Raw genomic sequence first — 27,453 nt, 5'->3', positions numbered from 1 at the left:
GCTCTTAGGAAATGGAAAACACATGAAAACACTCCTCCAGTGGATGTGGCCTATTGTGGCTCTCAGTGGGAGGAGCGTTCAAATGAGGGTTAGTGCGGTTTCACCTATATGTGTATGTGTGTGCGCCGCGGACCAGGTTAAGCAGGCTGGTTGCATATGTAATATCTCCGTGTACTTGTATTGAAGGAGGAGCCATTGTGGAGCTGTGACCGAGACCGAAGCTGGTATTTATTCCTGAGAGGATTAAAAACTAATAAGTGCGTGTTTTGTGGTTAAAAACTTGTTGTTGCTGGTCGACGCCAATCAAACTGACGCCGTGCGCACTTTCCATCCAACCGGAGGATCAGTTCCAGTGCAAAGGTAAGTAAAACACACAACGCTTGGTCTTATTTTTAACTTTGGAGTCAAACTTACTGGTTAAATATAAATTGCCAGTGATTTCTGGTGTTGTTGGGCCGTGCGTGCGCGGTTGTGTGTGTGTGCGCGCGCGCTTTCTCTGACAGTTGTAAAGCCTGAATGGCATGTGCGGGTTGGTGGAAGGTTTGGGAATCTCCAGACACTACTGGTCTAAGTACTAAGTACTGGTCTCTGCTGGGTCAACTTGGGAGATTCCCAGTAAAACAAACACTAGTTTTGTATTTTTATACATTTAAAGAAGTGAAATACAAAAGTGCGTGATTACTTCTCTGTTGTGTTTTCACTTTGTAGGGTTTCACCATAGAGACGGAGTAGATCCACCCTGTCTCTGGTCATACTTACAGCTTTAGGAGAGACACAACAAACCAGCCGCTGCTTAAAAATATGCTTTCAAATACACCTGGTTTCATGATAGCCTACACAAGTGTCCCCAGACTTATTCCATCCATATCCAATCTATCCCTGTGCTGCTGCTGTTGTTGTTGTTGTTGTTGTTACCTTCTGGATAAGTAATTTTACATCCACATAAGAGAAGCCTGACATCCAGTGTTGCTCTTCTGATTCACCTTTCAGGCCTCTGCCCTAATTTAGCTTTGAATCAGGTGTCCAGAGGGAAACAGGGGGGGCGGTGGTGTTGAGTTACCAACAAACATCATCAATGTTTCATGGCTGACCATCCTCTATGCGTGTCATTCCTGTGCAGGTATTCTGTTCCACCTGCTAAATCAGTGTTGTTATTCCAGTCTCCCGCTGTAACCTCTGAGCTGTTTCAGCTTTTGAGGGATAAAATGCGTGAAACATGAAGGACTAACATTTTTACTCTTTAAAGAAATCATCAGAGGAGTTTCGTGTCTGATTTATTGCTCTGCTGCAGGGAAGCTGTGTTTTCCACCATGTGTTTGTGTGCTTGCACGTCTGTTTGCAAGCTGGGCAGCCTACTTATAAAGCTGTTACAAGTTCTTATATGAAATGAATTTCACTGCTGACTAATTATTAACTATTATTTTCTCACACTGAGCAGTTCATTGTTTGGTCTTATTATAATTTCCCTGTTCCCGTTGTTTATTTTGTATATGGAACATTTGGAAACCCTGTGATATTTATCTTACTATCATGTGAGTCATTTGCATTTCTGTCATGTGGGCTTAAAGAAATGACTCAAGACTGCTCATCTATCAAAAAAATGTTTTAAATACTTCGACTGAATGGACAAATCTGGCACAGTTCTCCCATGATTGTCTATCCCAGACTGTATTTTGATACATTTTACTTTTCTCATATTAAATATGTCAGTTTAATATTAAATATTAAACTGTTCTCAGGATCTTTTCATTGGAAAGTTTTTATGCCATCATCTAATTGAGTTTGCTCAGTTGTAATGGAGATGATTGTGATTCTGCTGGTATTGACCAGGCAGTAATGGTTTTTGGTCACAGTCACACCCCACCCACCCATCAGAGCAAGCAGCTCTCTGTCAGCGCATGACCAAAATCCTTTACTTTGGTCATGTTAGAACAGCTGCACCATCTCCATCTCATTATTTGGCAAATTGCTTGTCCTTTAAGAAAACAAGTGTCTCCTTCCCCAGAAGCATCTGTGTCATCAGCAGATGAGGCTGCTGGCTCTAAAAGTTTATTTCCTGTGGATTCTGTTTAAAGCCCACTTGTCCATAACCAGCAGCTCTTTTCTGCACTTTGGGCTGCTCTGAGGAGAAGGGGTGTAAATATGTCATGGCTTCTTTGCACTATCACCATTTAAGACATACCCAGGCAGCATTTCTTTAATGACATCACTGTAAAGGATTTACAAGTGTGAGGTTTTGATGATTGTAGGCAAGCTGTTTACTATGGACTCATTCAGACTGTTTGATAGATAAATGCAGCTATATAGTCTAATGCTTAGTGTTGATAATCGGTTATATATGCTGTGGGGCCTGTTCCCCTCCAGGGTGCTTACCAAAAGATCAAAATTTCAGCTGTCTTTTTTTTTTTTTTTTTTCATATTCACATCCACAGCATGTGTAGGCTGAGCATAAATGCAGAACAGCTAAGGATTTTCAAAACTTTATGGTACTTTGCTTGGGACTGTTGAGGAATGACAGGAATGTGTGGCTATCACTAATCTGTAGGATTGCAGTTAGACTTAAATCCCACACAGGGAAGATTCTATCTGGCTCACATCATCGCTAAGACCCGAAACCACAGGATCTCTGTGAGGCTCCTTCACAGCACAGTAGACTGTGAATAATGGTAATCAGATGTATAGACTGAGGTCACAGGTTTGTGGTTGGCATCGGATTTGCTTGCTGTTGCCTATAGTGAACACTGTTGTGTTGCTGAGAGACTTTTAATAGTGGTTTGGTTAGAATTGATATTTATAGCCTAAGCAGTTGACAGATACAGACTTTATTGGTAACACTGCAAAAATCAAAGCATGAAGAACAATTCCTTTGCAACTTAATTAGAAACAGGAGAAATTAAAGCGAACAGTTTTTATAGTCACTATACCAGTAGGTGTTTGTGTGTTTGTTTGTGTGTGTGTGTGTGTGTGTGTGTGTGTGTGTGTGTCAGCCTATTTTCCCTTCATCACCACACACACCCAGCTCAGCTTTGTCCCATGCTTGAGATTAGTCCCACCCTAGTCAGTCATGCCCCAATGCTGACCCTGAGAAGTAACAGGCAACACAAAACCTACGTGGCAACAATGACTGGCAGCATTTCTTAAAGACCCAGCACGGAGTGTCACCTTATTTGGGGTTTTACACATTTTGACTTTCTTTCTGCGAATGTAACAAGGAGCTTGTTCCCACTTTCATGTCTGATCTAAGCATGAAGCTGGAGTTTGGGGTTTTAGGGGAAGATATGTGCTGTCAGCTAAATAACTGAATGAACAAAATGTGTGTTAAACAGATAGTTGATTTAAATATTTTGCGTTTTCTCACATGCATGATAAAATTGAATGTCAAACTAAGACTGGACAAACAGTTATAGCCTAAAGAAACACTGACCTGCTGAAATCAGCCTATCATCATCTTCATCTTAAGGTGTGAAAAGAATTGAGATCATTATTAAATCTCGTTGAACCACTTCCATTGTTATAGATTTAACTGGAATGAAAGGACATAAGATGTTTATGGAGCCTGCAGCTTGTCTTGGGAAAGCTGCCATGAAGTGAAAACTCGTGCAGGTGCAGAGGCTGGTGTTTACTTTTGTACAGTCCACAAAGTTAACATGAATTTGCATCTCTTTATGAAATATGAGAAAAAGTCTCAACATATAGAAATGTGCAGTTGCTTGAAGGACAGAAAAAAAGAGTTAGTCCTAAAAGGGTGAAAAACAGAGCAGAGAAAAAAAATACAGGTTCAGTCATCCACACCCAAGCAAATATTTGACGCAGATGAGCCCGAGAGACATTTTGGTATGTACTGTTTCCCTTTTCAAAACAAAACGCCAGTTAGCTCTGTCAGATTTTTAAAGGGACTCCATTTCATATCAGAATCTCTTTTCACCCAGTCGACTAATTACATGAGTACAGGGATGCAGCTTGCTCTCTGATAAACATCTCTGAACTTCACAAACGTCCCATTCCTCATGCAAACATGGCTTTTTTTTTTATCTGCGAGTGAGACGTGATGCAAACAAGCTACAAAGGAAGTAGCAGGAGTCGAGATAGGATATATTCACACTAGAAACACTCTTATCACAGACAGAAGCTTATTGTAATGTGGGATAGACTGACGTCTCCACATACCAACATCAAAGCAGAAATGATATCACCAGCTAACATTACATACTGTACGTTCAATGCAGTCATTTAGTCGGTGAGGCTTTTTTACAACCTGCTACTAAGTGTGCCATGAAAAACAGTCTTAGTGCAATTTGTGCAAAATGAGGCAGTCAAGTCTTAGTACAAATCGTGTTTCTGCTCCTGCGTTATGGTTAGAGGATGAGATAGTCAAGTACAAAGACAAAGATCTGTGTGCATATGTGCGTGCACACACTGCAGTCTCTGTGCCTGTGTTGCAGACTAATGTGTGGTTTTATGTGTGTGTGTTCACAGATCTTGGGGTCTGTTGTGGGCTCGGACCGGGAGGTTGAGGGGGTGATGGAGGCCATAGCTCTAGGATAAAAGCTATTCCCCATTTTGATCTTGTTGGTCCTCGAGCTTATTAATCCTTTTCCAGACAGCACTGGTTCAAACAGTCAATTTCCACAGTGTGTAATGTCCATGAACATGGTACTGGCCTTCTTCTTCAGTCTGCAGGCATGTATGGTCTTGAGATTAGGGAGCTCCAACACAACGATACTCTGGGTTGCCCTTCACTAGTTTATGGAGGTTCCTGCGCTCAGTTGTGTTGTTGTCCTTATATTACTTAACCCGACGTGTCACCTCTTGTAGGTGTGCTGTCTCATCATTGTCTGAGATTAGTCCCACTACTGTTGTATCGTCTGCAAATGTTATTGTGGAGTTGGAGGTGTGGATGGGGGTGCAGTCATGGGTCAATATTGTGAAGCAGATCAGCCTCACACAGCCCTTTGGTTTATGAGCAAATACCTACACATTTGCATCAGCCTCAGCTGCTCTGTCTTCAGTGCTATTTATCATATGTTACTATACCAAGAATATGATCGATATCATACTTGATGACATCAGCATGCTTTTCAATAACAGCTATTAGTTTGGCACCAGATAATAATAATAATTGTTTTGAATAATTAAAAAAAAATATTTCGTAATGACTTTGGCTTCACAAATTTAAAAATGCTTTGTGTGGTCTGATTTTTTTTTTTTTTCTCCGTGGCCTCTCAGTGTTATCCAAAGTCATACCTTAGGTTGGTGCGTGGGTGGTGTACACCCATACAGTAATTTCACTAACTCATACATTTAGGAGGAGGATGTCACACATCATGTATTGAGGAGGCTGTCACACTTTGGCAGCGTCGTAGGAAGCGGATCTGTCCAGTGTTAGCCATGGAGCACAAGGGCTCGTGCACCATCTGATTTGCCTTTTCTCCTTTACATAGAGCCCAGTATGTGGAAGAGTCTATTTTTCCCTTCAGGGTCCATGTTACTGCTGTGCTAATTCACCTTCCCTTCTCTTGTTTCTTATTTTCTTCCCTCCCAGCTAGACTACACTTGTGTGTTTGGACATGTTAATGAATCCTGTGCTCACTGAGCAATATAGCAGGAGGAGCGTCTGCTGAAACCAGTTTCTGTACGAATACAGCAGCCAACACCCTGTTAGCTTTCATGTGCATGTGAATATCCAGTGACATGCAGGTTGGAGCAACACTATGTGCTTACATAATCACAGTCTTATCTTCTAAGCTAGTTACAGACATTACTCAGCACCCGTTGGGCTGGTGTTGTGTCCTTCAGAAGTAGCCTGTGACAAACTTTTGAAGTCTGTAATACTTCATGTGGAAATGTATGATTTATGTATGGCTCAACAAAGTTTATTAGAGCTTTATTTTTAGCAACAAAGAAACAACAAATGAATGATTTGATAAACTTGGATGGATTCGTCTTTTCTTTCTTTTTTTTCTATCTGCTGTTTGTCACATATTTGCAAGGAAAATGTATATTCTGTGGCTGGAGCTAATTGCAGAAAGTGCTTTGCAGTGAAATCGACAGTAGTTAGAGGTTTTCCAGTCATTTATAATCAGCTCTGAATATGAGTTTAGTCTAGGTCTGTGTCTTGTGACGGTGACTGGTCTGACACAGTGGGCAGTGTCCTGGTAGCTGAGAGGAATAATGGAGACGTAGATCAAAAAATGGATTTTCCTCTCTGCACTGTTGCTGATGAGGATGAGGATGGTGAGGACTATAAATATCCAGGTCAGACACTATCTGGTCTTTCAATGGCTTCACCTGTGCCCTTAAATATTTCAGCAGCTGCTCTCACTTTAATTTGCCTGTCTGTCACTGGGTTACCATAGCTACCACCTGGCCATTGTCAATCTGTCCTCTGGGAGCTCCACCTTCAGCAGAGGGGAAACTGACTCTAGGCTCAGGAGAAATGAAACCTTTCTTTTACCTGGCACCCAAAATGCCGCAGCTAAATCAAAACAGAACCAAAAAAAAGTTTGGGAAATGACTTTTTCATGAAATGTGTTTTTTAACTCAAAGATGATCAAATCTGCCCATGAACTTGATGCTTAAAACATTTATTTAGCAACAAAGATGATCTTTATTCTGAGTAAAGGGTGTGTCTTGCCTTTAAGCAATTTGTCAAGACCACGCCTGTGTGTGTGTGTGTGTGTGTTTGTGTTTGTGTGTTTGTGTGTTTGTGTGTGAAGCCCTAATGGAGGAAAGCTGGCAATATAAGAAGCCACATCAGGAAAAAAAAACCAGGACAAAAGCTCTAGAGGCAAGCATTTCTTTCATTTTTTACAAAGGGTTCGCTCCTTTCAACCCAGGGTTTTATGTCCTATTTTAATTCTTCCTGACCTTCTGAAAAATTGGTGCAACACTATAGCTAAGCCAATGTTCTTGTTTTGTCATCATGTTTGCTTAGGGAGCGAGGAGGCAAGAACCTGTTTCTCTTCAACACTAAAACCATTCCCATTGAACAGAATGGAAAATTCCAGCTGTCGGTCATATTTGGATGTATTTTTATTATCAAAATTACTTCAAGTACTGTAACAATTTGCAATTAGCAACTTTTGTTTTGGTAGAAATTTATTAGCTCTGATTTAGCTCTGATATATTTGCTATCTTCATAGAAGCCCATAAACACTGCCATTATTAGAAACAGCAAGGATAAAGATACCAGGCAAAGTTATATGTAATGAAGAAATATGTGTGTTTAGTTGTATACAAGACATTGCTACTGAATCTGACTGTCAGAGTTAAATTTGCAGTAATTATATCAAATGATTAACAAATGGTATTAAGTGAAAGGGGTTGGTTCCAATGACAAATCACTTCTACATCTGCAATTCCACTCAAATGTCTGAAGCTTTTTGGTGTCTTTTTATTTCGGGTTTCTATCCTGTCAGCCTTTATCAGTGTTTAGACATTTTTTTTGTTGAAAAACCCACAGTGCATTTACTGATCCAATAACAAATAGCAGGCAAGCAAAGTTAGTGACTAGCTTTTAAACACCGTGGAGCATTTCATTATCTAAAAAGCTGCATAGTTTCCTCATGAGCTGGTGAAACAGCTCAAATTAAAGATGCATGTATTGGACTTTTCTTGCATCAAGTGTTTATATTCTAGTGTGCACATAACTCTTCCATTTTGCCAACTGTAAATCCTCAAAAACACTGGAGTTAATGTCTTTCAGAGTTTGGATGTCAGCCAGTTTCAAAGTAGGTCTGGCTGCACTGACTTTGTGTTTGAAAGTTGAAAACTAAATAGTGATTATCACCCTCATAAAGTTGGTATTTATTGCAAACCTTTTGTATTAGACTGCATTAGATTTAGTTATTTATATTTAAGAAGCTGGTAACTCTTGGTGTAACTGCTCTTTTTAAAATCTTCATGGCCTCGCACCAAGAATAAATCAAAGAGAGTTTGTTTTGTATGAAGTCAATAGGAAGAGAATAGAGGGATATAATAAATACATCAAAGCTTACAGCAGATAAATATCATGGTAACAATGAGTGTGCTGCAGTGCTGTAGTTTCTCTCTTAGCACATAACAACTTTCTGTCTCCCTGATTTTATTTGTAATGACACTATTTCCCACGTCCATTCAGCCTGACTTCAAAGATGCTGAAACAATGCAGAGTAAAACAAACAAAAAAAAAAAATCCCGGGGCCTCATCATCATCATCATCTTCATCACTGACATCTGTATTGTTAATATACTAATGAAAGAATTGTTTAAAAGCATTGTTCAAAAGAAATCTTGACTTGAAATTGTGTGTATCTGAAAAAATGTCACCCTGTGATGTCAAACACCTAAAGTTCTATAACAAAAAAAAACAAAACAAAAACATAGTAGTGAATGTAGAGTATGTCTGTGGGTGTAGGTAACTGTATCTTCACAGAGGGAAATCCCAGTCTGGATTTCTCTGCTCTGTTGATTGTGTCTTCTGCTGTGGAAGCTTGAAGGCAAAGAAATACATGTAATTATCAAATTACCTTAACTGGATAGTTGCAAATTACCAAATCGGGGAAGCCCAGCGAGCCCTGAGTAGTAATGAGACAGATGAATGCATGCACACAACACTATTATTTCAGAGGCAATTGACTAACTCACACACAAAAGATGTATTTTTAAAGGCCTATAATGTGGCATGTGCTGCGCTTGTCCCATTTCTGGATTTACTGTATTTGAGATCATTTTGAGCAAGTAGAGCAGTGTCTTCTGGGTAACTGTGGGAACTCCCTCTGTGTGACAGCAGGTATTGTACATTAGAGTGCAGGGTAGAGGACTTAAATTTATAGGCCTGCACAATTTATTTTTCAAAAAACAAGTAGCTTTCTTTGATGAGCTTGTTTAGGGTGTTATAAGGGGCTGGTACACAGTCTCACTTGTGGTGTGTTGGAAATCTTGACCTAATTGGCAGATTGCTCAAGACTAAAAAGAATTACGCTGTACAAAATGGGGCATATGTGAGAGGAGCTGCTGCCAGTGCATTGTTGTCTGACAGGAACTAATCACTGCTTACCTAAAGCTAATCTTCTTGTTTGTTGTACAACTGAAAGAACAAGCAACATTTTTTTTAACTTCAGAGGCTCAAAACAAAACACAAAGTCAGCATTAACTCGAGCAGCTGCGCCAACACCGAGACAGCTGAACCCCAACAACTGAGCTGCAGAAAATGAGGCTGAGCTGTAAGTTGGACTGAATGTTGAATGAATGTTCATCTGTTTAGTCGAACAGGTGAAAAACAGTTGGTAGAGCAGGTTGTTAGGCATCATAGGTGGCTGCTGTTCTCTGCAGCCAGGGGCAAAATTGTGTCCATGGCAAAGCACAGAACCAACATGAAAAAGCCTCTGATGACTCCTCTTTAACACACTCACCCACACACACCATCTGTCTCCTCCTCAGTCCGTTTACACGACACAATGTGTTGGTTGCATCTTTTTCAAAGAGACCCAGATTTTTCATTTGTTTCTGGCCAACGCAGATTACACACAGTCTGAACATTTATTCTTGACCCACAGTGGCTCAAGTTGTTATGGTGGAGAGGGCAGTTGTAATGTTGGTGAGGAATGGGCCTCCTCCAGCTGAGAAGGGTGCCAGTTGTATCGGTGGCAGTGGTGTTACTCTTCTGTGAAGGAGGCATTATGAGGCTGTGTTAGTTTATTTATAAAAGCATCTTTTACCATTTTGCCTTATTCGTTTGGTAGTTGTCAGTTTAGAGAGAGAGAGGGGTACAATAAACCACGAGGATGTGATATTCAAGATGAACCCCCACAGAACTGTTGGTTTATTCTTTTCTTTTTATGTACGTTAAACACTGTTGCTGTCGTTTTTCTTGTTCCTCCTACTTTTCTCTAGATGTTTTTCCTCTTCCCTCCCTGCCCCTTCTGCTCTCCTCCCTCCCTCGTTCCCTCCTCCTCTCCGTCTCCATCCAAGTGGCGCTCGGAGCAGCTTACTCATGTCCAGTCATTTCCCACCATGCCTCGCCTTTCACATGGACACTCACTTCCCGCTCTACTCTTGACATATTTTCATATCTCTGTTTTCTGTTGCTGTTGTCACAACAGGGAAAGAATGTGGTCCTCATCCGATTAGAGACCCGTCCTAAAGATGGTTCAGCGAAGGTAAGGAACCACATCAACGCATACACACACAGTCTGACACATACGCCACTGCTTCTACATTCCTTTCCAAGAATCCAACCAGTCGGTACGCTCTCTTAATTAAAAGCAGATGGTGAAGGACTGACTCTGTGCCTGCTTGTGCCTAAACTCTGTGGTATATAGGGATGTTTCTGTAATAGTGAGGCAAAGTCAATTCAAAAGGAGAGTGCGCTGTGATTGGTTAGGAGGCCATTGGAGGGGCAGGAGCTAGAGGCCCTGATTTGGTATTTTTGGCGTGCAGCTGCAACATGGTTTACAGTTGATCCCCTGTGGTGACAGTTTGCCTCATCCTGTATTGTGAGTGTTTAAGTTTGTCTTTATGTCATGTTTGTCTCATAGCCCCAGAGTTTTGGGGTAATGAGTTAGTTTTTGCCATATAAACAACATGACACTAGGCCTCTAGATCAGTTGGTCCTGAAATATGTCAATAACTGTTTGATGGATTTTCATGAAATTTTGAACAGACGTTCATGGTCCATGAGGATAAACTCACATTTCCCCCTAAGGCCACCATGAGGTTGACATTCGTGGTTTTGTGTGAAATAGCTCAAAAACTATTTCTTATCTTGCCTTCATCAGGTGAAAAATTTAGTTTTGCTTATTGTGTGTGTGTGTCCATCCTGGATGAAGGATCCCTCTTCCATTCCCTCTGAGGATGTTTCCCTTTATTTGAGGGTCTGAGAATGAAGGGTGTGAGATATTGTACAGATAAAGAATCGTAATATTGGTGTATATAAATAAAATTGACTTCAGTACATGTTCGAGTGTGGAGAAGGATGAAGCTGTGCCTAAGTACAGTCTGACAAAGCCGCTGGGGCCGTAGACTGCCTCTTTTGTTAAATGTTTTCACTTGTTGGAGAGATTGTATGTAGGAGCTCCTGAATGTGACTGCTATTTTCAGATACATGTGACATCCTTGCAGATTAATGAAAATTGTCACCAATAGTCACAGGCTGTAAGTAGAGGAAACATGGGGAGATGAGCCACATCCTAACATCCTTCCTCCTGCAACATGGGCTGGAAACCAAATGAAGTATAGAAGAGAACTGGATTTATCTTTGACATCTCATATTATGTTGTTTTAAAAACCACTAGAGTCTCTCTTTTCCCAGTGTTGTCAAAGAAAACTTCTGTCTTGTTTCAGCTGAATCAAACTTTCCAGTAGTTTCCTCTCCAAAGGAAACAATAAATTAATTCCTTTCTGGGCATCGTCTAGATTTCCACTGTGCCAGTGTGAGTGTTGGAACTCATCTGCAAAGCTGCCCTCTGGCTATTTTTAAGTAAAATGATAGAAACATATTTTACATCCAAATAAGCAATCTTCTTTTTTTCCCCCTGTTCAGTGAGAGTAGCTCACACCCAGTGACTGGGTGTAATGTCAACAAATGTTTTTGTAATGAGAGTGATGTCAAGGGGGCCTGCAGGATCCACTGTAAGAGTCTGAGGTAATTCGAAAGCAATTTGACAGCTCAGTCCGAAGTCCAGAGTGCAACAGGCAACTCTCTGAGCCAAAGTCAAGCAAGATGTGTCTCTTTCTCCCTTCAACTGTGTCATCTAACTTTGCCTGTTATTGTTCTCTTTCCTGCATGCCTGTCATAGCTGCTGTCTAGCCAGGCAGCAGCAGAGTGGGAGAGCAATGTGCTACAGTCTCCAGTCATTTCATTACATCTATGTTGCTGTTTTATGAAGCAGCTTTTTATGGCTCCATGTTTGATTATGTGCGTGTGTTGTTTTTTTCTCTCCTCAGGTCCTCTGTGATTATTCCTCATCCTGTGATTATGGTTGCACCCAGTGAGCAGTCCTCCCTCTCCTGCCTATGACATGGTTTAACCCACGTATGATCTGGTCACCATGATGGCCTCCATGGTTGCCAATGGAAACCGAGACAGAGAGTCTGTGGTCTTAAAAGGGGTGGATCCAGAAACCTGCATGATTGTGTTCAAGAACCACTGGGCTCAGGTAAAATAGAGCACTAAATAACTAAATCAAAGGTCCCATGATTTATGAAAAGGAATTTGAGCATATATCTGAAATTAGTAGTTTCCTCTTTGTCTTCACACAAACCAGCAAGTGAAAACGACTGTGTTTGTGCTGAGAATTCTGTAATTTTTTAAAAGGTTTTTCATCTGATTGGCGCTGGCTGCTAGAAAACTTTACAATGACAGCAACACTATGGGAGAAGTGGCAGCATGTAACTTCCAGTAAAACCTCAAAAAACCAATTTAACATTTGTATATGAAGCAAGTGCAAAACAATGTGTGAATTAGGGAGGTTAGAGGTGTCTTTTTGAACTTTGGAGCGAACCAGGCTGGCTGTTTGCCCTGCTGCCACTCATCACAGGGTGCATATGTGTGTAAGCAGATTAATAAGAGATTTTCAGTGCTGAAAGTTAAATGAAGTGAATACATTCCACTGTGTTTTCATTAACTAACATTATTTTGTCTCCGTTGTGCAGTGTTATTTATAAAACCACACATTCACCCTAACTTTTTCTGGAAATCCTGACAGTAGAAAGTGACTGGCTTACTCCAGTCCCAACAAACTGCAGCGTGGTCATGGCCAGGGGAATCTTGGCAGCGTGGAGCCGACCATCTTGGTCTCTTGGCTCTTTGCAGCAGCATGTGTCCCTGTTCACCCCCGTGGGACCTGGCAGCAAGTGCTAGTCCTACTCCTCCCACACTGAGCTGAAAAATGTTACTCTCTTGTTATACGCTTTGACATACGTGTTAGACTGGCCAGACGCTGAGGGGATACAAATGTGTGTTGTAACTGTCAGCTGCATTTATGTCAACACTAGTGGTTGTCAGTGTGGGGTCTGACCCTTTTGTCAGGGAGGAGGCTGTGTGGTGCTGGCAGCTAAATTAAGTGGATGAATTCCACTGTTTTTTCATTAAGTTAAATACTAGGTAGGCATGTAGGGATTAGCTGCATTATTTGGTCGGACGTTGTGTGTTTTAATCCATGTGTAAATTTCATTGTAGGCCCTGTTAAAGTCCCCCTCCGCTCAGAAATGTGTTCTAATGGTATTTGTTGTTTTTGGAATAGGAGAATTACACAACCGAGATGCGTGGATTGATGGATTTGTCTGTTAAACTGGGACAGAGGTTGTTGTAATCAAAAATATCAGGGACTGGTTACTTCCAGCTTCTGTTCCAGGTTAACTTTTGTTTTGCTTTAGCCAAACTGACAGCACAATGCTCCACTCTCTTATTTTCATGCTTAGTCTGAAGCCTGATGAGAGGGGCTCTTGACTTCGGTTTGAGTTCGGAAAGCCTTGAAATCTGAGTAACATGTTGTAAGTAATATTGGCTTTGTCCCTGTGTAAGAAGCTCTGCCTGTTTCAGAGCTGAAAGATTAGTTTTATGTTCTGTGTCTTATCTGCTGCTGTCCAGGCCTCACAGAGCTCATTGTGTTTGTTGTGACATGCAAAGTGATATGTTGCTGTGGCTGCCAACAATCTTTAACTGTGCTCAGTGGGAGCAGTTTGTTACTTATCACTAAGGCTCTTCTGAGTTACTGAGTCATTTCATTCACAACTAAAATACCACCATGTTGTGTCTATGTTGAAACACCCTCATCCAGTGTATATTTAATAATATCATCGTACTCAAGTTTACTTCTCAGACATCAGACCAAAGAGCAGATCGAGCCAGAGGAAGTAGTAAAAGTGTGTGTCAGTTAAGTTAGCTTTGTCCCTGCTCCCGTCCCGCGTGTTCTGCTGGTTATAACAAAATTTCCTTTTTGGACGTCTGTCAACTAAATTCAAATTACAGAGGTTGTGTGTGTAAAAGTTTGAAACTAATCTACTTTGTGTTGAATCTCTGAATCTTATTTTATTTTTGCAATGTCAACATCTTAAAATTGGCAATTCAGAGCACAACCTGACTGTGACACGGCAAATGTCATATTGTATGAATAATGCATAAAATATGAGTTCACACTCATTGTTCTGTACAAACTGACTCCAGCAGTTTTATAAAAACGCATCAGCAAATGTGAAACTGCAAAAGCAGCAGCACTATGTTCTCATCTTTTTTTCTTTTAGTTAAGTTAAATTCTCAATATTAAGTTCTAAAGCAGCCCAGTATAACCACAGTGTAATCTGAGTTCCACTGGAGCTGCTGGGGCTTAAGGACTTTGCTCAAGAGCACCTTAGTGCTGGTAATGAAGATGAGGTAAAAACTACAGTTTTTTTTTTTTTGAACAACGATCAAATAAAGATGTTTTGTCATGAGGAGGCAGATCCCTGAACCAAAAATGTTGGGGCATTGAGTGTGGTAATAGGGACACAATATCTGCTGTAACCTCTCATAACCCACACCACTGTTGTCAACACCTATTTTGCAGCTGGGTACGTTTTAAAGCTTGTCCTGACTAAAAATCAAAGCCTGGTCCTGTTGGTGTTGATTCAGCTGGAGCACAGTGCTTGGTCACATTTTTTAAATCCAAGGCTCATTGACCGAGGCTGTGAACCATATTTTGCCTGGTGATGCAAACTATCATCTGTCAGCACTGTTAGACCTAAACTGGATACAAACAAACAGTCATGATTACTAACAGCTGCTTTGGAAGTCATATACATACTCTACATGCATCATGGTTTAATAAACCATAAGCTTGAGTGCTTTTGCAAGCGATCCAGTAAAAGTGAAATCCTGCCCTGTCACTTTAATAATGGCTGGAGATCCTGAAATGGGCAGGTCCCTGAGGTTCAGACCTCTGGGCCAGGCCCCGTTGGGCCTAGGCAGAAATTACAAACTCTATTCTCTTGTTTCCATCAGCCATGCCCAGTTCACTTGTTCACAGCCAGTCATTGTCATGGCAGCAGCCGCAGGCTGGGGACACTGGCTCCATTATTGTGACTCTGGTTTCTGCACAGAGGACACACAAGGGATTGGATACACAATTGACTGTGCTTCCAAACTGAGTTGGTCTGTACTGTACTGCTGGTTTATTTACACATTTTATTTGTTGATACTTAACCTGTCACAGTCAAGTAAATACATTTACCTGCTATGTATCAGTTTTTAATTTAACACGCTATACAGGTGCTGTCTGTATAAATAAGATTAACTGAAACATAACATAAACTGAAATATGCAATGAGAAGGATAGTAAGCAAGATTCTTTTTCATATTTGGTAATGAACATAGCTGTTTTATGTCCAAACAATCTTTTTTTTATTATTTTTTTATTATTGGATTTAGAAGAATGTCAGTATTGGTCTTCCTGATACATCTCTAAAAAGATGACTGGTCATGCTAACTATCAGCAGATGTGTTTGTCATGCACAGAATTTATTTGTCTTCAATATCAAGATTTGACCCCTTTCAAACATAAGGTTTTGATTTTCTACTTTCAGAAAGAAATACAGGACAGAGATTGATTGAAAGCTTTGATCAGTCGGTTGATCTGCTGTATATGCAATTATATGATTTGCTCCACCGCTGTTTTCTAGTCATCTCTCAGGTGCACACCTTCAACTAAGGAGATAATAGACTAACTGGATCATTTCCAGTCTGCAGCATTTTGTTTTTCTATTTGGATGTAGTTGCAGTGTAGCAGAGGAATAATAACTTGGGATTTTGCAAAATTTGTACCTGTGGTTCTTGCTTGAAAAGTAAAAAGAATATATAGTTAGTATCAGTTCAGTAATATTCCCGTTTGCTCTTATTGTAGGTGGTAAAGATCTTAGAAAAGCATGATCCCCTGCGCAGCAGCTCCACCCTCCCCTCTTTGGGTGTCATCAACCTCAGTACCAGTGGCGTTCGTTTTGGCACTATTCCCGGAGACGAGGCAAGCGCGGTACAGAACTATGTGGAGCACATGCTGTTCCTACTGATAGAAGAAGACAGTGGTCAAGCTGGAGCCATGGGCCCCATCCTGGAGTTTGTGGTGATGGAGAATGTGATGGAGCGCCTCTTTGTGTGGAGCCTCCGAAGGGAGTTCACAGACGACATGAAACTAGAGCAGCTGAAGATGTATGAGATGCTGGTGGGGCAGGCACGCCAGCCTCTGCTGCATCACAAACCTGTCCTGCGGCCTCTCATGATGCTGCTGTCCACGTGTTCAAACACGACGGCGCCTGCCGTCGAAGCCGAGCTGGTGCTGCTGCTCAACCAGCTGTGCTGCATTCTGGCAAAGGACCCTTCAATTCTGGAGCTGTTTTTTCACACCAGTGAGGACCAGGGAGCCACCAACTTCCTCATCTTCTCTCTGCTCATCCCCTTCATCCACAGAGAGGGTACAGTGGGCCAGCAGGCCAGAGACGCCCTCCTGCTCATTATGTCATTGTCTTCTGAGAATGAGCGAGTGGCCAAACACATTGCACAGAATACTTTCTTCTGCCCGGTCAGTCCCAAAAATTTGTAATTTTTTGTTGTTCTTGTTCTGTTCGTGGTTTTGGTGTCTTCCCAGACGCAGTCCCTCTCTTTTTAGTTAAATATTAAACCAACTTTTCTGTGAAATGAATTATTCTGTCCCTAATAAACCGCTTGACACAGGTTAAAACGTCTCTAGATACATAGAAATATGACGTGGTTGTGTGCCAATTCCATGTAAATAAAGCCGTTTGCATGCAGAGGCAGACTGGGCATTGAAAAATAGCTTTTCATACAATGGCAGGAATCCGACTTTAATTGGTTTCACTGGAAGACTACAAGGATAATCCTATAGAGCATGGGTACAAAAACTGTCTAATCCTTAGACTTAAATTAAACTGCACCGACATAGCCTCTGTTGTTTAAACAACACCATTGCAAATGCTTCTTCAATAATTCTTCACTAAGAAAAGACAGAATTTATTCATGCATTAATTAGTGTGCTTGCTACTATATCATGGTGATTATTGCAAGAGTGCAGTAAAATACTGTGCAGCTCAAACTTTTATTCAGGCCTCTGAGCTGACCTGTAGGAGGCATAAATCCATATATGTGCTGTCTTATGTGAGGAGAAGCAGGCTGGTTTATATGTAGGCTACTCCCATGCTGTGCATACATCTGCATAACATTATGAAGAAGCTGAGAAGAAATGATTTGCAAATAGTATTTTCATTTGGAGAGCCGAAAGGAAAAGAAGAAGAAGAAGTAAATACTGTTATAAATCTGTTGTGTGAAGCTGTGAAGGTAAAACTGACAGCAGAGGAGCTGTGCATGTATCATTTATGCCATCCGTACACCGCATCATTACTCTTTAATGTAGCCCATAATATTCTCTCCATAATCTCTTCACGTCAGATTTTTTTTCATTATATCAGTGGATAGTTTTCCATTTTCTATAACACAGTTAAAACGTCTTACAGAACTTCTTCAAATTGTAGTTTTGTGGAGATTAACAGCTGAGCAGTATTATATTCATGCTGGCAATAGATGAAATGTCAAGCAATCGCCAGAGTCGGTAAATTATATCGTCTGGGCAAACATTTTGTGCCAGTCTATTTAGGACATGGTGACATATTTAAGATGAGTGAAAACTTTGACTTTCTAGTGGTGTTATGGGAAAAGCCACAGGATCACCAGAGTGTGGCTAACACAAAAAATAACTGACTACTTAACAGTTATACCAAACTAGCTTGTGACCTTATCTTTCATTGGCATTTCTCTTTCCTCTCAGGTGCTAGCCACCGGGCTCAGTGGCCTGTATTCCTCTTTGCCCACCAAGCTGGAGGTTCCCAATGAAGAGTGGCACTGTCTGCACAGAGAGGACTGGCTGCTGATGCCGTCACTTGTCCAGTTTCTTAACTCGCTGGAATTCTGCAACGCTGTGACTCAGGTGAGCATGTGTGATAAAGCCGCAAAATGCGCAAGGCTCTGCCACATGCAAAATGTATTCACATAGTATATGGTTTCTACTTCCCACTAAAGAGCAGCCTTTCCTGACATGTGCCTTTATATTCACTGTTCCCAGGTGGCACACCCTGATATCAGAAATCAGTTGGTTAGTTATATCAACAATGGGTTCCTGGTGCCTGTCCTAGCACCAGCTCTCCACAAGGTCAGTACACTTCCTTTTGGTCTTCACCTCCATGTAATACATCATTTGGACAGGTAGACAGCATATTCCTGGGTTTGTTGGTGGTTAAACATTTGCCATTCTCCTCAGTGACTAAACTTACTGTTGTGGATGTCATTTTAACTGCTGCCAATTTTACAGGAGGTGGTTTGTAAAATAAAGGCTTGAAAACTGTCACACACTGCACAGCACTGTTTTGTATTATGTGTGTGTATGGATGGGACTAAAAAGGAGAATAGCTACTTGGTACATATGGAACTGTAGGTCCACCTTCTCCAGCCTGTAGCTTCATATTTAATGCACAGACATGGGAGTGGTATTAAAACTGGGGCAAGAAAGATTATTTTCTAAAAATGTCAAGCTATTACCTTTAATCAATCATGACCATGTAGTATTAAATTCACATAGCACTGCATTTACATTTATCTGTATAGATATACAGTAATATCTAATGATATACAGTATATTTAATCTTCCATCTCAAATTCATACTCACGTGTATAAGGATATATCAGTAGCTTGCTACAAGTTGTATATGTGGTATCTGCTCCCTCATAATAAATCATTCCTCTCTGCCATGATGATTTATATGTTTTTTAAGTGGACCCCACACTTATTTGCTGACTAATGATTGCTATGTTCATTTAGCTGACCCTGGAGGAGGTGATGACTACCACAGCGTACCTCGACCTCTTCCTGAGAAGCATTTCTGAACCAGCCCTGCTGCAGACCTTCCTCTCTTTTATCCTCCTCCACCGCCACGAGAACGTCCACATCTTAGACACTCTGGTCAGCCGCATCAACACTCCCTTCCAGGTACAGGACGAACCCAGCAAACTTCCAAGAACGCTGATGTTTTCTAATAAAGCACATATACTGCTCACTACTCACAACACAGTATGAGTCATGTTTAATAACTTTTTTTTTTTTTAGATTTGAAAAGTGCTCTAGAGTCTCTGGTACTCATGGTGAGACATTAAATCAAAGCTGGCAAATAGTTGCTATGGTGATGCAGCATCTTATCCTGTTCGTAAATGTGAAACTGTGATATAAACTGGAGCATCTTTTTCAGATGCTTTGGTAGATCATCATCAATAACAATGAATAAATCAACAAATGAATTATGTCTTTCTACGTTGCTGTTTACCTGTGTGCTTGGTAACAGCAGCTTTAAGAAACATATCTTCTGTTTACATTTTTGACCTTGACTAACATGCAAATATTCAACATTTTGTCCCTTTGACTACTGATTGTTTCATCTGTCATTCTTATTTGTTGTAATACGTTTTGCTGTGTCTTTCTATTCAACACAGTTGGGCACTGTGTCGCTGGCACTTTTCCGCACTCTCATTGGCTTATGCTGTGAAGATGTGATGCTGCAGCTCATATTGAGGTGAGTGACTCTCATGCTCCCATATATAAAATCTGGCATATCTGATTAGTTTCTGATATGAAGAGCGTTTATCCTCCACCTCTAACCATGCAGACTTGTTGGCATCTGGTCCTCCTTCCCCCATGACCACCCATTGTTTTCCCTAATGGGATCCATTCCCATCTACCTCCCCAGGTACCTGATCCCCTGTAATCACATAATGTTGAGTCAGAGACGTGTGGTGAGGGAGAGGGACTGCTACTCTGTGTCAGCAGCAAAGATCCTGGCATTAACACCATCCTGCTGCTCACCTGATCACAGCCCCCCACCCCTCCGACAGCTGGACTCCATCCTCTTTTCCAAGGGTGTAGAGACTCATGTCAGCACCAGCACGATTCCTCTTACCACAGGTAATAGGGAAAGTACACAGGCAGAAAGTTTTGCTTGGTATATTGCAGTTTGGAACTTAACTTTTCCAGTTATGGACATTCTTTTAATGGATAATATTAAAAGTGTAGTTACGGTTAATTGCTATAAACTGGAACTATGGTGGCATTGCTACTGTGCAGTCAGACAGGACAGGGTTCAAATGATCAGACGCAAACCAAAGATCAAACCAAAAGTTATGACAAAACATCAGTATGAATTTTCACACAGTCGGAAACTGCATGCACTGTAGGTCAAAGTTTAACCTGGAGGTTGATCGATATTTACAAGGGACAGTTTTAGTAAAGATTTTACTGTTCACCTTCCTTGTCCCTTCCAGGTACTCTAAGATTGGTTTACTTTGAGGGTTTTAAATTACATCTTTGTAATAGTCAGAATTTTCTTGCTTCATCCAGAAGCTTTTATTCTTCATTAACTCCATAAGACTGAGTGGATGTTGTAAGCTTACTTCTAGTGCTGAACAGTCAGGAGGGAGAAGAACAGAAAAATGGGAAGTCATTAAGACAAAAATGAAGATAATAAGAAAACGTTTTACCATTATATTTCAAAAATCTGTTCGAGCATGTGGTTTTGAGTACAGTGCACCACTTAGTGTTGATCTGCATTTAACAGAGACAAGAACAAACAACAGGGATGATGAGTAATTTATCAAATAGTGTGATCTCCTGGTGTTTGGCTGTACTTTACCCCCTGCAGTAATATGTCAAATTCATTAGTTGTGCTGCATGAGCACTGCAGTGAAATGCTGTGTGCCAGCTTTTACCAACATCTGTTTTTCCAGAGGAGAAAGAGAGCTTCTCAGAAGAAGATGATGGCTCAGGAAACTCCTGCACCATCGGGTCAGAAATCTACCTGGATGTCAGTTACCTCCATTACCTCCACGACGCATGCCTGAACATCAGCCATTGCATACGAGCCTGCCGGGTTTGGTCAGCGCTATATGATGGTGAAAACCCACCTCCTGAGAAATACCAGCCTGGCGTCCTCGAGGAGCCGGGACTGAAGAGTCGACAAACCCAGGCGGCTTTGAAGAGAGCTCCACAGCTGCTTGAGCCGCGGCCCCAACTATGCCTACCATCAAATAAAGAGCTAACCTCTGTGAACCAGCTGGAGCTGGAGTGGGATGATAGTTATGATGCATGTCCAGTGCAGACTGCAGAATCTCCTGTGGAGAGTAAACCTCCACAGCCCCCTGCTGAGCCCCCAAAGCACATCCAGGAGATGAGAAGAACAGCCATCATGTTGGTGAAAGGCTCATACATTGAGGAAAATGAGTTTCAGGACGATGTTAGGGTGTATGATCTTGTTGCTAAGAAGGACACCAGAGATGCTGAACATAGGAAGCCCAAACCCAAGTCAGCATCAGAACCCCAGTCAGGCTCAGCAGAAGTTCCCCTAAAAAAGAAACTTGGCGTAATACCTCCAAACTCTGAGACGGCTGAAAATGTCCAAAATAGCTTGGTCACAAAGGCCAAAGGTCAAACTGACTGTAATTCTAACCTCCGAAACACAACTGCTGCTGAGTTGGGTGACGACCTTTTGGCTCAGTATGAAGAACTCATTCGTACTTTGGACACAGAAGCAGGGGGAAAACCGGTCAAAGCCGAGGGAGAGACGAAGAAGCCTGTCGAGCCTGTGGAGGAGGAAGAGGAGGAGGAGATGGATTTCACCTCCTTTTCGGCTGAAACACCAGAACCAGAGAAACTGCACTCACCGTTTGGGACCAGGTTTCGTAGCGGAAGCACAGCTAGAAGCCATTCAGTGCCTTTTACAGGTGAGTTAAGGAAATCTTCACTTTGCTGCCAACCTATTGTTTATTAATGTCAGCACATTTGAAAAAAATAAACCCATTGTCTTGCAGGTCCATTTGTTAGTGTGCTGCTGTCTCGTCTGGAGAACATGCTGTCTAACTCGCTTCACGTCAACTTGTTGTTGACGGGCATCCTGGCTCAGCTGGCGGCTTACCCTCAGCCTCTCCTGCGTTCTTTCCTCCTCAACACCAACTTAGTCTTTCAGCCAACAGTTCGCTCCCTTTACCAGGTAACACAGACATGTCACGTGTACGCATGTGTGGGCGGGAGTGAGTCTTTCATTTCCTTTTCTTCCCCTCAGGCTTGTTTAGCATCAACTAAAGAAAAGGGAAGCGAAAGATTTGACTTTTGTGGTTTTGCCGAAAGATGTTGAAACATGCAGGTTACTTCTTGGAAGCGAGATTAAAAATAAGGATAGAACCTACTTTTTGAAATCTGAGCACTAATGAGTAAGATAAAGTGAAGACAGGCTTCTCTATTCTCTGTTTTTCATGTATAATTCAATGAGATTCTTGATTAATACAGTCAGTCAGCTGCAGCGTTTCGATTTCAAGGTTGTCCTCATTAGTTTAGCTTTAATTACATCAGTGTAAATACTGCAGATCTGAACGGAACATTCAGTCTTTTTTTCTCTGTGTGTGTTTTAGGTACTGGCCACTGTGAAGAACCAGATAGAAGAGCTGGCTGCCACCAGAAAAGATTTTCCAGAGCTGATTATTGCTGCCCAGCACTGGCTGCTGGCCAGAGAGACCCCGTTCATGACAGCAGGTGACATCACACCCACATCTGGGATGTTTCTTTGTAAGATAGCTATGATTGCTGTCTGCATCTACACATAGACCTGTTACAGTATGTATTATTCACATCAAGTATCGGGTAAAACATTCATATTTAATTCTAACCCAAAATCCAAGTGGGTTTTAATCCAGCGTGTACAGTCCTGACATTTGAAGGGAAATAGGTGTATGTTTGCTTTCTTGCTGAGGGTTAGATGAGAGTGATACCAGTCATACCTCTGTGTGATCTGAATTGTTTTAAAGACTGAGACTCAAATTAATAATGTATTTTCAATACACCAGGTACTTTAGGAGGATATGGCAGATTTTCTTTTTTTTTAAATTTGGGGAAATATTTTGATGGCAACCAATAAATGCAGGTTAGGTCTTAGCATTTTGTTGTTTTCATTTTATTTAACTTAATTCATCTTTATTATTTTTAGACAAAAACAGTGGCAGTGGTTCTATCCACAGTGATGTGAGGAGGATCTTGAAAAGTTCACCACCACCAAAACCCAAAGCCATCTCTTTGGACCAGACAGAAGTCTTTGCTACCGTCCTCTTCACAGAGTTCCTTAAAGAACTGGCTGCCTTTGCACAAGAGCACTCCATCTTATCTTACATTCCTATGGAAGAGTAATCATGTCCCAATAGGCCTCTGTGATGAGTCCAACTTAATTCAGATTTTAAAAGACTCTTTTATGATGGTCTATTTTTTCAGGCACTACTGCTTAGATACAGTGAATTATGCATCTATTTTCAAAAATGGTATTTATTTTCCAAGCTTTCATGTGCTTTTTTTAATTTTATATTTCTAGTTCTGTAAAGTGTAGACATCTAAGGAAGGGGTCTATGTTTGGAACATCTTGAAAGGCTTGCTGAAGCCTGAACCAGCCTGTAATGTTCAGGCAGGGGAGCTCCAGGTCCAGCAACCACAGACCATAGAGATGATTTTAATGTAAACAGCATTTTTTAGCAATCAGTCCTTATCAGAACGTCAGGGGCTTACACAATGTTTTCAGTGTTTTCTACAACCAGCTCCAGCTGCATTTCAACATCTGCTACTCAGTGTGGTTCTGTTAAATTCTCAGGTGGCATTTCATGCATAGACGTAGCAACATGAAAATAGAATTTGATTTTAACTGTTGTAGCTGACTGGCAGCAGTGCTGGCATCATCACATCAATTTTCATTGATTCTCATGCAACTGTTACTTTTGGTCATCTTAGTCACTTTTGTCTTCAAAATTTGCAAAGTGGTGTTTCCACAGGGTTTGTGTTGGTGTTGTTCTGTTGATTCATGACGGTACCTCAGGAGTCTTTTAATGCACGTTCTGTTCTCTCACTTAAAAAGCAATTTTCCCTGCGATGCATTACTTTCTTACAACACTGGGCTCCACGGGTTCTCCAAGACAGTAGCACCAAATCCAGGATTATCCACGCTATATTTAATTTGCATTACTTAAGTGATGCTTTATAATGTATATATTGTAAGACATTTGTTATCATGACAGAACACTATGCAAATCAAGGATATTTGGGGTATGATTAAGTTTTGGATATTTTCAGAATGGGATTGGGGTATTTAAGCTTTTCTTGAAACTTCTATTAAAACACGGTTACTCTAGGGCCTTTTTAGTTGGTATTGGCTGTCATCACTTTCTTCTATTTCGGGACTGTGGAGGATGTTGTACCTATATTAAGTTTGAATATCACTGTTGGGAGAGTTGTAGTTTTGCATCTGTTGAAAATGATCTCAGACTGTAATGGTTACTGAGGGCAGCCTGTTATATATTGCTTTTATTTTCATTCACATGGTTGTTAAAATGAGATATACAAAAGATAAATTTTAGTACAACGCATGGCTCTATTAAATAAATTTACCAGGACAGAAATACTTTTAAATTAGTGCCTAAATTCTAATTCAAATTCACATCATTGCCTGATTTTATTCAAATAGATTTATAGAGGAATAGCACAATATTTTATAGTTCATAGTAATTTTTTTTTTTTTTTTTTTACCTGAAGATATTCTCTGTCAAAGTGTAAAAGAGGCCACAGGGACTGAAGATGTGCAGCATACAGTATACTGTTTCAACCCAATATTTCTGGGTATATTAACATTGATTGCAAAATAATGTATTTAGGTGTAGCTAAAACATTGTTTCTTGAAGTAACAAAAGAATCAGTTACTGTCCCTCCACAATCTGGCATAAAGATGCAGTTAATATAATGTAGATAACAGAATTTGTTGCACAGCCTTTATCCCACATAAACTGATTATTCAGATTTCACTCATCACATAGATTCAGATAATCTGACAGCTTTGGCTATTTTTAACAAAAAAGTAACATGCAATTGGCAGAAACTGAAGGACATAAGAGGTGCAGTGTTGTGGTTTAAACTGAGCTGATTGTGATCTCACAATTTAGTAAGATCAAGAATTGTGTTTAACTTACATTTTTTTAATCTTGATTGTGTATTTTTGTTCCCATTTAAATCCATTTAATTTCAATTTGATGCTATGCAGGCAATGATTTATGCAGAAAGTTGTGTGGTAACGTGTTTTTCAGAAATGGCTTGGAATTGTATATTCGTATCAAAGCCATTTTCAGAATTGTTGAAGTCTCTCTCTCTCTCTCTCTCTCTGGTACAAGGATATTGCAGAGCACTTTACCAGTCTTTTCATATTACAGTGTCACAATGCACTGCTGACACAGCCCTTCAACCCGCACAGATTCAGTCTGTGCAACACACCCAGCAAAGTATAACAGTCATTGTTTTTGGCATAAAGTGGGTATAATAACCAAAATTAGTTAGTGTAGTTTATGTGTTGGTAGGTTCCAAATATTCATTCATTTGGCCTCAGTTTGCTGTCAGTAGTAGTCAGTACCACAGTCACTGTTTGTTGCTGATGTTAAGACGTACCTGTTTTAATAAAGAACATTTCTGGTAAATGACACTGAATTCACTTAATGTCTTGGCTTCCCTCCTTTCTGTAAACTAAAAAAAAAAAAAAGTCAGGTTCTTAAAACTGAAACCCAGCTGTTCTCCCTAACAGGTTTCACACCAGCAGTTACTCTTTCCTTCCTGCCAGAGGTGGTTTGCAGCTGTTGGTTCTCTAAACATTGATGTTCTCATTTAATGCAAATTTCCTTTCCGAACAGCCCTGTCCCCAGAAAGATACTATGTCTTGTTTGTGGGTAAACAAACAAGCTAAGATTCTCGATTTTCACACAGTGACTGAAATACTGCAGAGATGGAGCAAACTGTAATGAAGGCGTAAACTTTACTGATTTATGCTTGTACATGCAAGCACATTATTCCATAGCTCAAAAATATAACGTAGTTCTATATGAGTGTGGAATTGACTGCAAATAAGGAAAATAAGAGGCACCGGGTGCTTGTGTCAAAAAGCCCAACCTGGAACTACAACCAATTTCCATTTCGTCACACCATAGACTGTAGAGACAAAAATCAAAGTTTGATAGCTGTTATGGTTGATCTCTGAAAACAAGGTCTCCTGAAACTTGTACAACCATCAAATCTAATTGTTTTGTCACGACAGAGCTCCAGTAGCTCTAGCAGCTGTGCAGAAGCACCAGTCTGTCTGCACGGTTGTAGCTGACTACAAAACAGCACTGTATGTGTTGAGCTGAATAAGACTTGTTTGCTCATAAAATTAATTCTTTTTGAATAATGTCATTTTCTGATCTCCATAGGGGATCAGGCGCCACATTACTGAGGGAATGACTTTGTTTCCACACACATTTGACTCAGCTGCACTGAATGTACAAAATTTTACAGACATGAAACCAAGTAGTGCAGGTGGAAGTCACTATTATGGATTTCTCCTTTAAAATACAATGAATACCAACCACAAGGCAAGAAGAGGTATATATGCTTAAAAATTTTAAGACGCTGAGACAATTTAGATAAATATTGTTCAAAGGAGCTGCAGCCCAATACTATGTACCATCTATCTGTATTTAACGTTTCATACGGCAAAAGGATACTGAGCAAGATGCTGAGCAAATCATGTGGCTCAACCACAAGAGGGAGCTCATTGATAGCGGACATCAGAGATGGATCTGTGGTGCCTCTCGATGAGAGAGCATCTATCATGTCAGCAGTTTCATCTTTTGCTTGTGTTATTTTCAGGCCTTACAAATGACCATACTGGTCAATATGGAAATGGTCAATGGTGCATAAATTTGTCATAAATGTTTATAATGAATTACAGCCAAGTGGGTTGAGACAGACGGTTCTTGATTGCACTCTGCTTTCATGATGACAAGACCCATTAAATTTATTTGAAATAGTTTCCCTTTGTTCATCCGGCTGCACCTGTTTTCTCAACAGAGGTCACTTTTTGTTAAAAACTTACATTTAACCATTTTCAAACCATTAAGTTTACCATTTGGTTTATGTATGCTTTTTTGACTAAATAAACCAAATGATAATATAATAAGATTTATTACTTATTAACAACTTAACAGCATAAATATTGACAATAATGGGTATTGTCTGCTGAAAATGTTTGTGCAGTATTTACAAAATTTCAACTCCTCAGGAATACAGGATGGTAGCTTCATTTTCAGGCTGACCATCATTAGCTTTACGAACCCAGAGCAGACCAGGTACCATATACTCTGCCATATATGCATTTTTATGCAGGTCTAAAACATAATTTTTGTATCTTTCTTCTCACAGAGCAGTCCAGTCTTCATGAAGTCTTCTCTTGTAAAATTGCTCTCACCAGAAGTGGGTCAGCTCTGCCCTTTGTCTCTTTCTGAACCAGGCCCATTAGCTTGTTTAGAACTTTCTTGTTCCCACTTCTGATGGCATTAACCTACAGACA

General features: G+C 40.6%; 2 protein-coding genes across 2 annotated transcripts in view; one reads left to right on the top strand and one right to left on the bottom strand.

Annotated features, from left to right (window-relative positions):
• The first annotated feature begins 109 nt into the window (after window positions 1-109).
• fhip1aa (FHF complex subunit HOOK interacting protein 1Aa) lies at window positions 110-25,549 on the top strand. Its single transcript, XM_026302591.1, has 13 exons — window positions 110-360; window positions 10,083-10,139; window positions 11,926-12,137; window positions 15,858-16,529; window positions 17,790-17,948; window positions 18,084-18,170; window positions 18,837-19,004; window positions 19,502-19,581; window positions 19,756-19,970; window positions 20,789-21,781; window positions 21,869-22,047; window positions 22,466-22,586; window positions 23,038-25,549. Exons 3-13 carry the CDS (start codon window positions 12,030-12,032, stop codon window positions 23,232-23,234), a joined length of 2,979 nt encoding a protein of 992 aa, XP_026158376.1. The 5' UTR covers window positions 110-360; window positions 10,083-10,139; window positions 11,926-12,029; the 3' UTR covers window positions 23,235-25,549.
• Window positions 24,378-27,453, bottom strand: part of gatb (glutamyl-tRNA(Gln) amidotransferase, subunit B) — a 17,187-nt gene continuing 14,111 nt past the window's right edge. The window contains exon 13 of the mRNA XM_026302592.2: window positions 24,378-27,444. Coding sequence (XP_026158377.1) covers window positions 27,319-27,444 — 126 coding nt within the window. The 3' untranslated portion in view covers window positions 24,378-27,318. The remainder of the gene's footprint in view (window positions 27,445-27,453) is intronic.

The sequence above is a fragment of the Mastacembelus armatus genome, chromosome 1 (genome assembly GCF_900324485.2).
Source record: "Mastacembelus armatus chromosome 1, fMasArm1.2, whole genome shotgun sequence".
NCBI lineage: Eukaryota > Metazoa > Chordata > Actinopteri > Synbranchiformes > Mastacembelidae > Mastacembelus > Mastacembelus armatus.
This window is presented reverse-complemented; position numbering and strand designations above follow the sequence as displayed.

Bases quoted from the DNA above. Each gene is read 5' to 3' on its own strand.
- fhip1aa (XM_026302591.1), top strand. From the start codon at position 12,030: ATGATGGCCTCCATGGTTGCCAATGGAAACCGAGACAGAGAGTCTGTG. The intron at 19,005-19,501 runs GTACAGGACGAA...TATTCAACACAG, and splicing joins GCATCAACACTCCCTTCCAG to TTGGGCACTGTGTCGCTGGC. The intron at 22,048-22,465 runs GTAACACAGACA...TGTGTGTTTTAG, and splicing joins CAGTTCGCTCCCTTTACCAG to GTACTGGCCACTGTGAAGAA.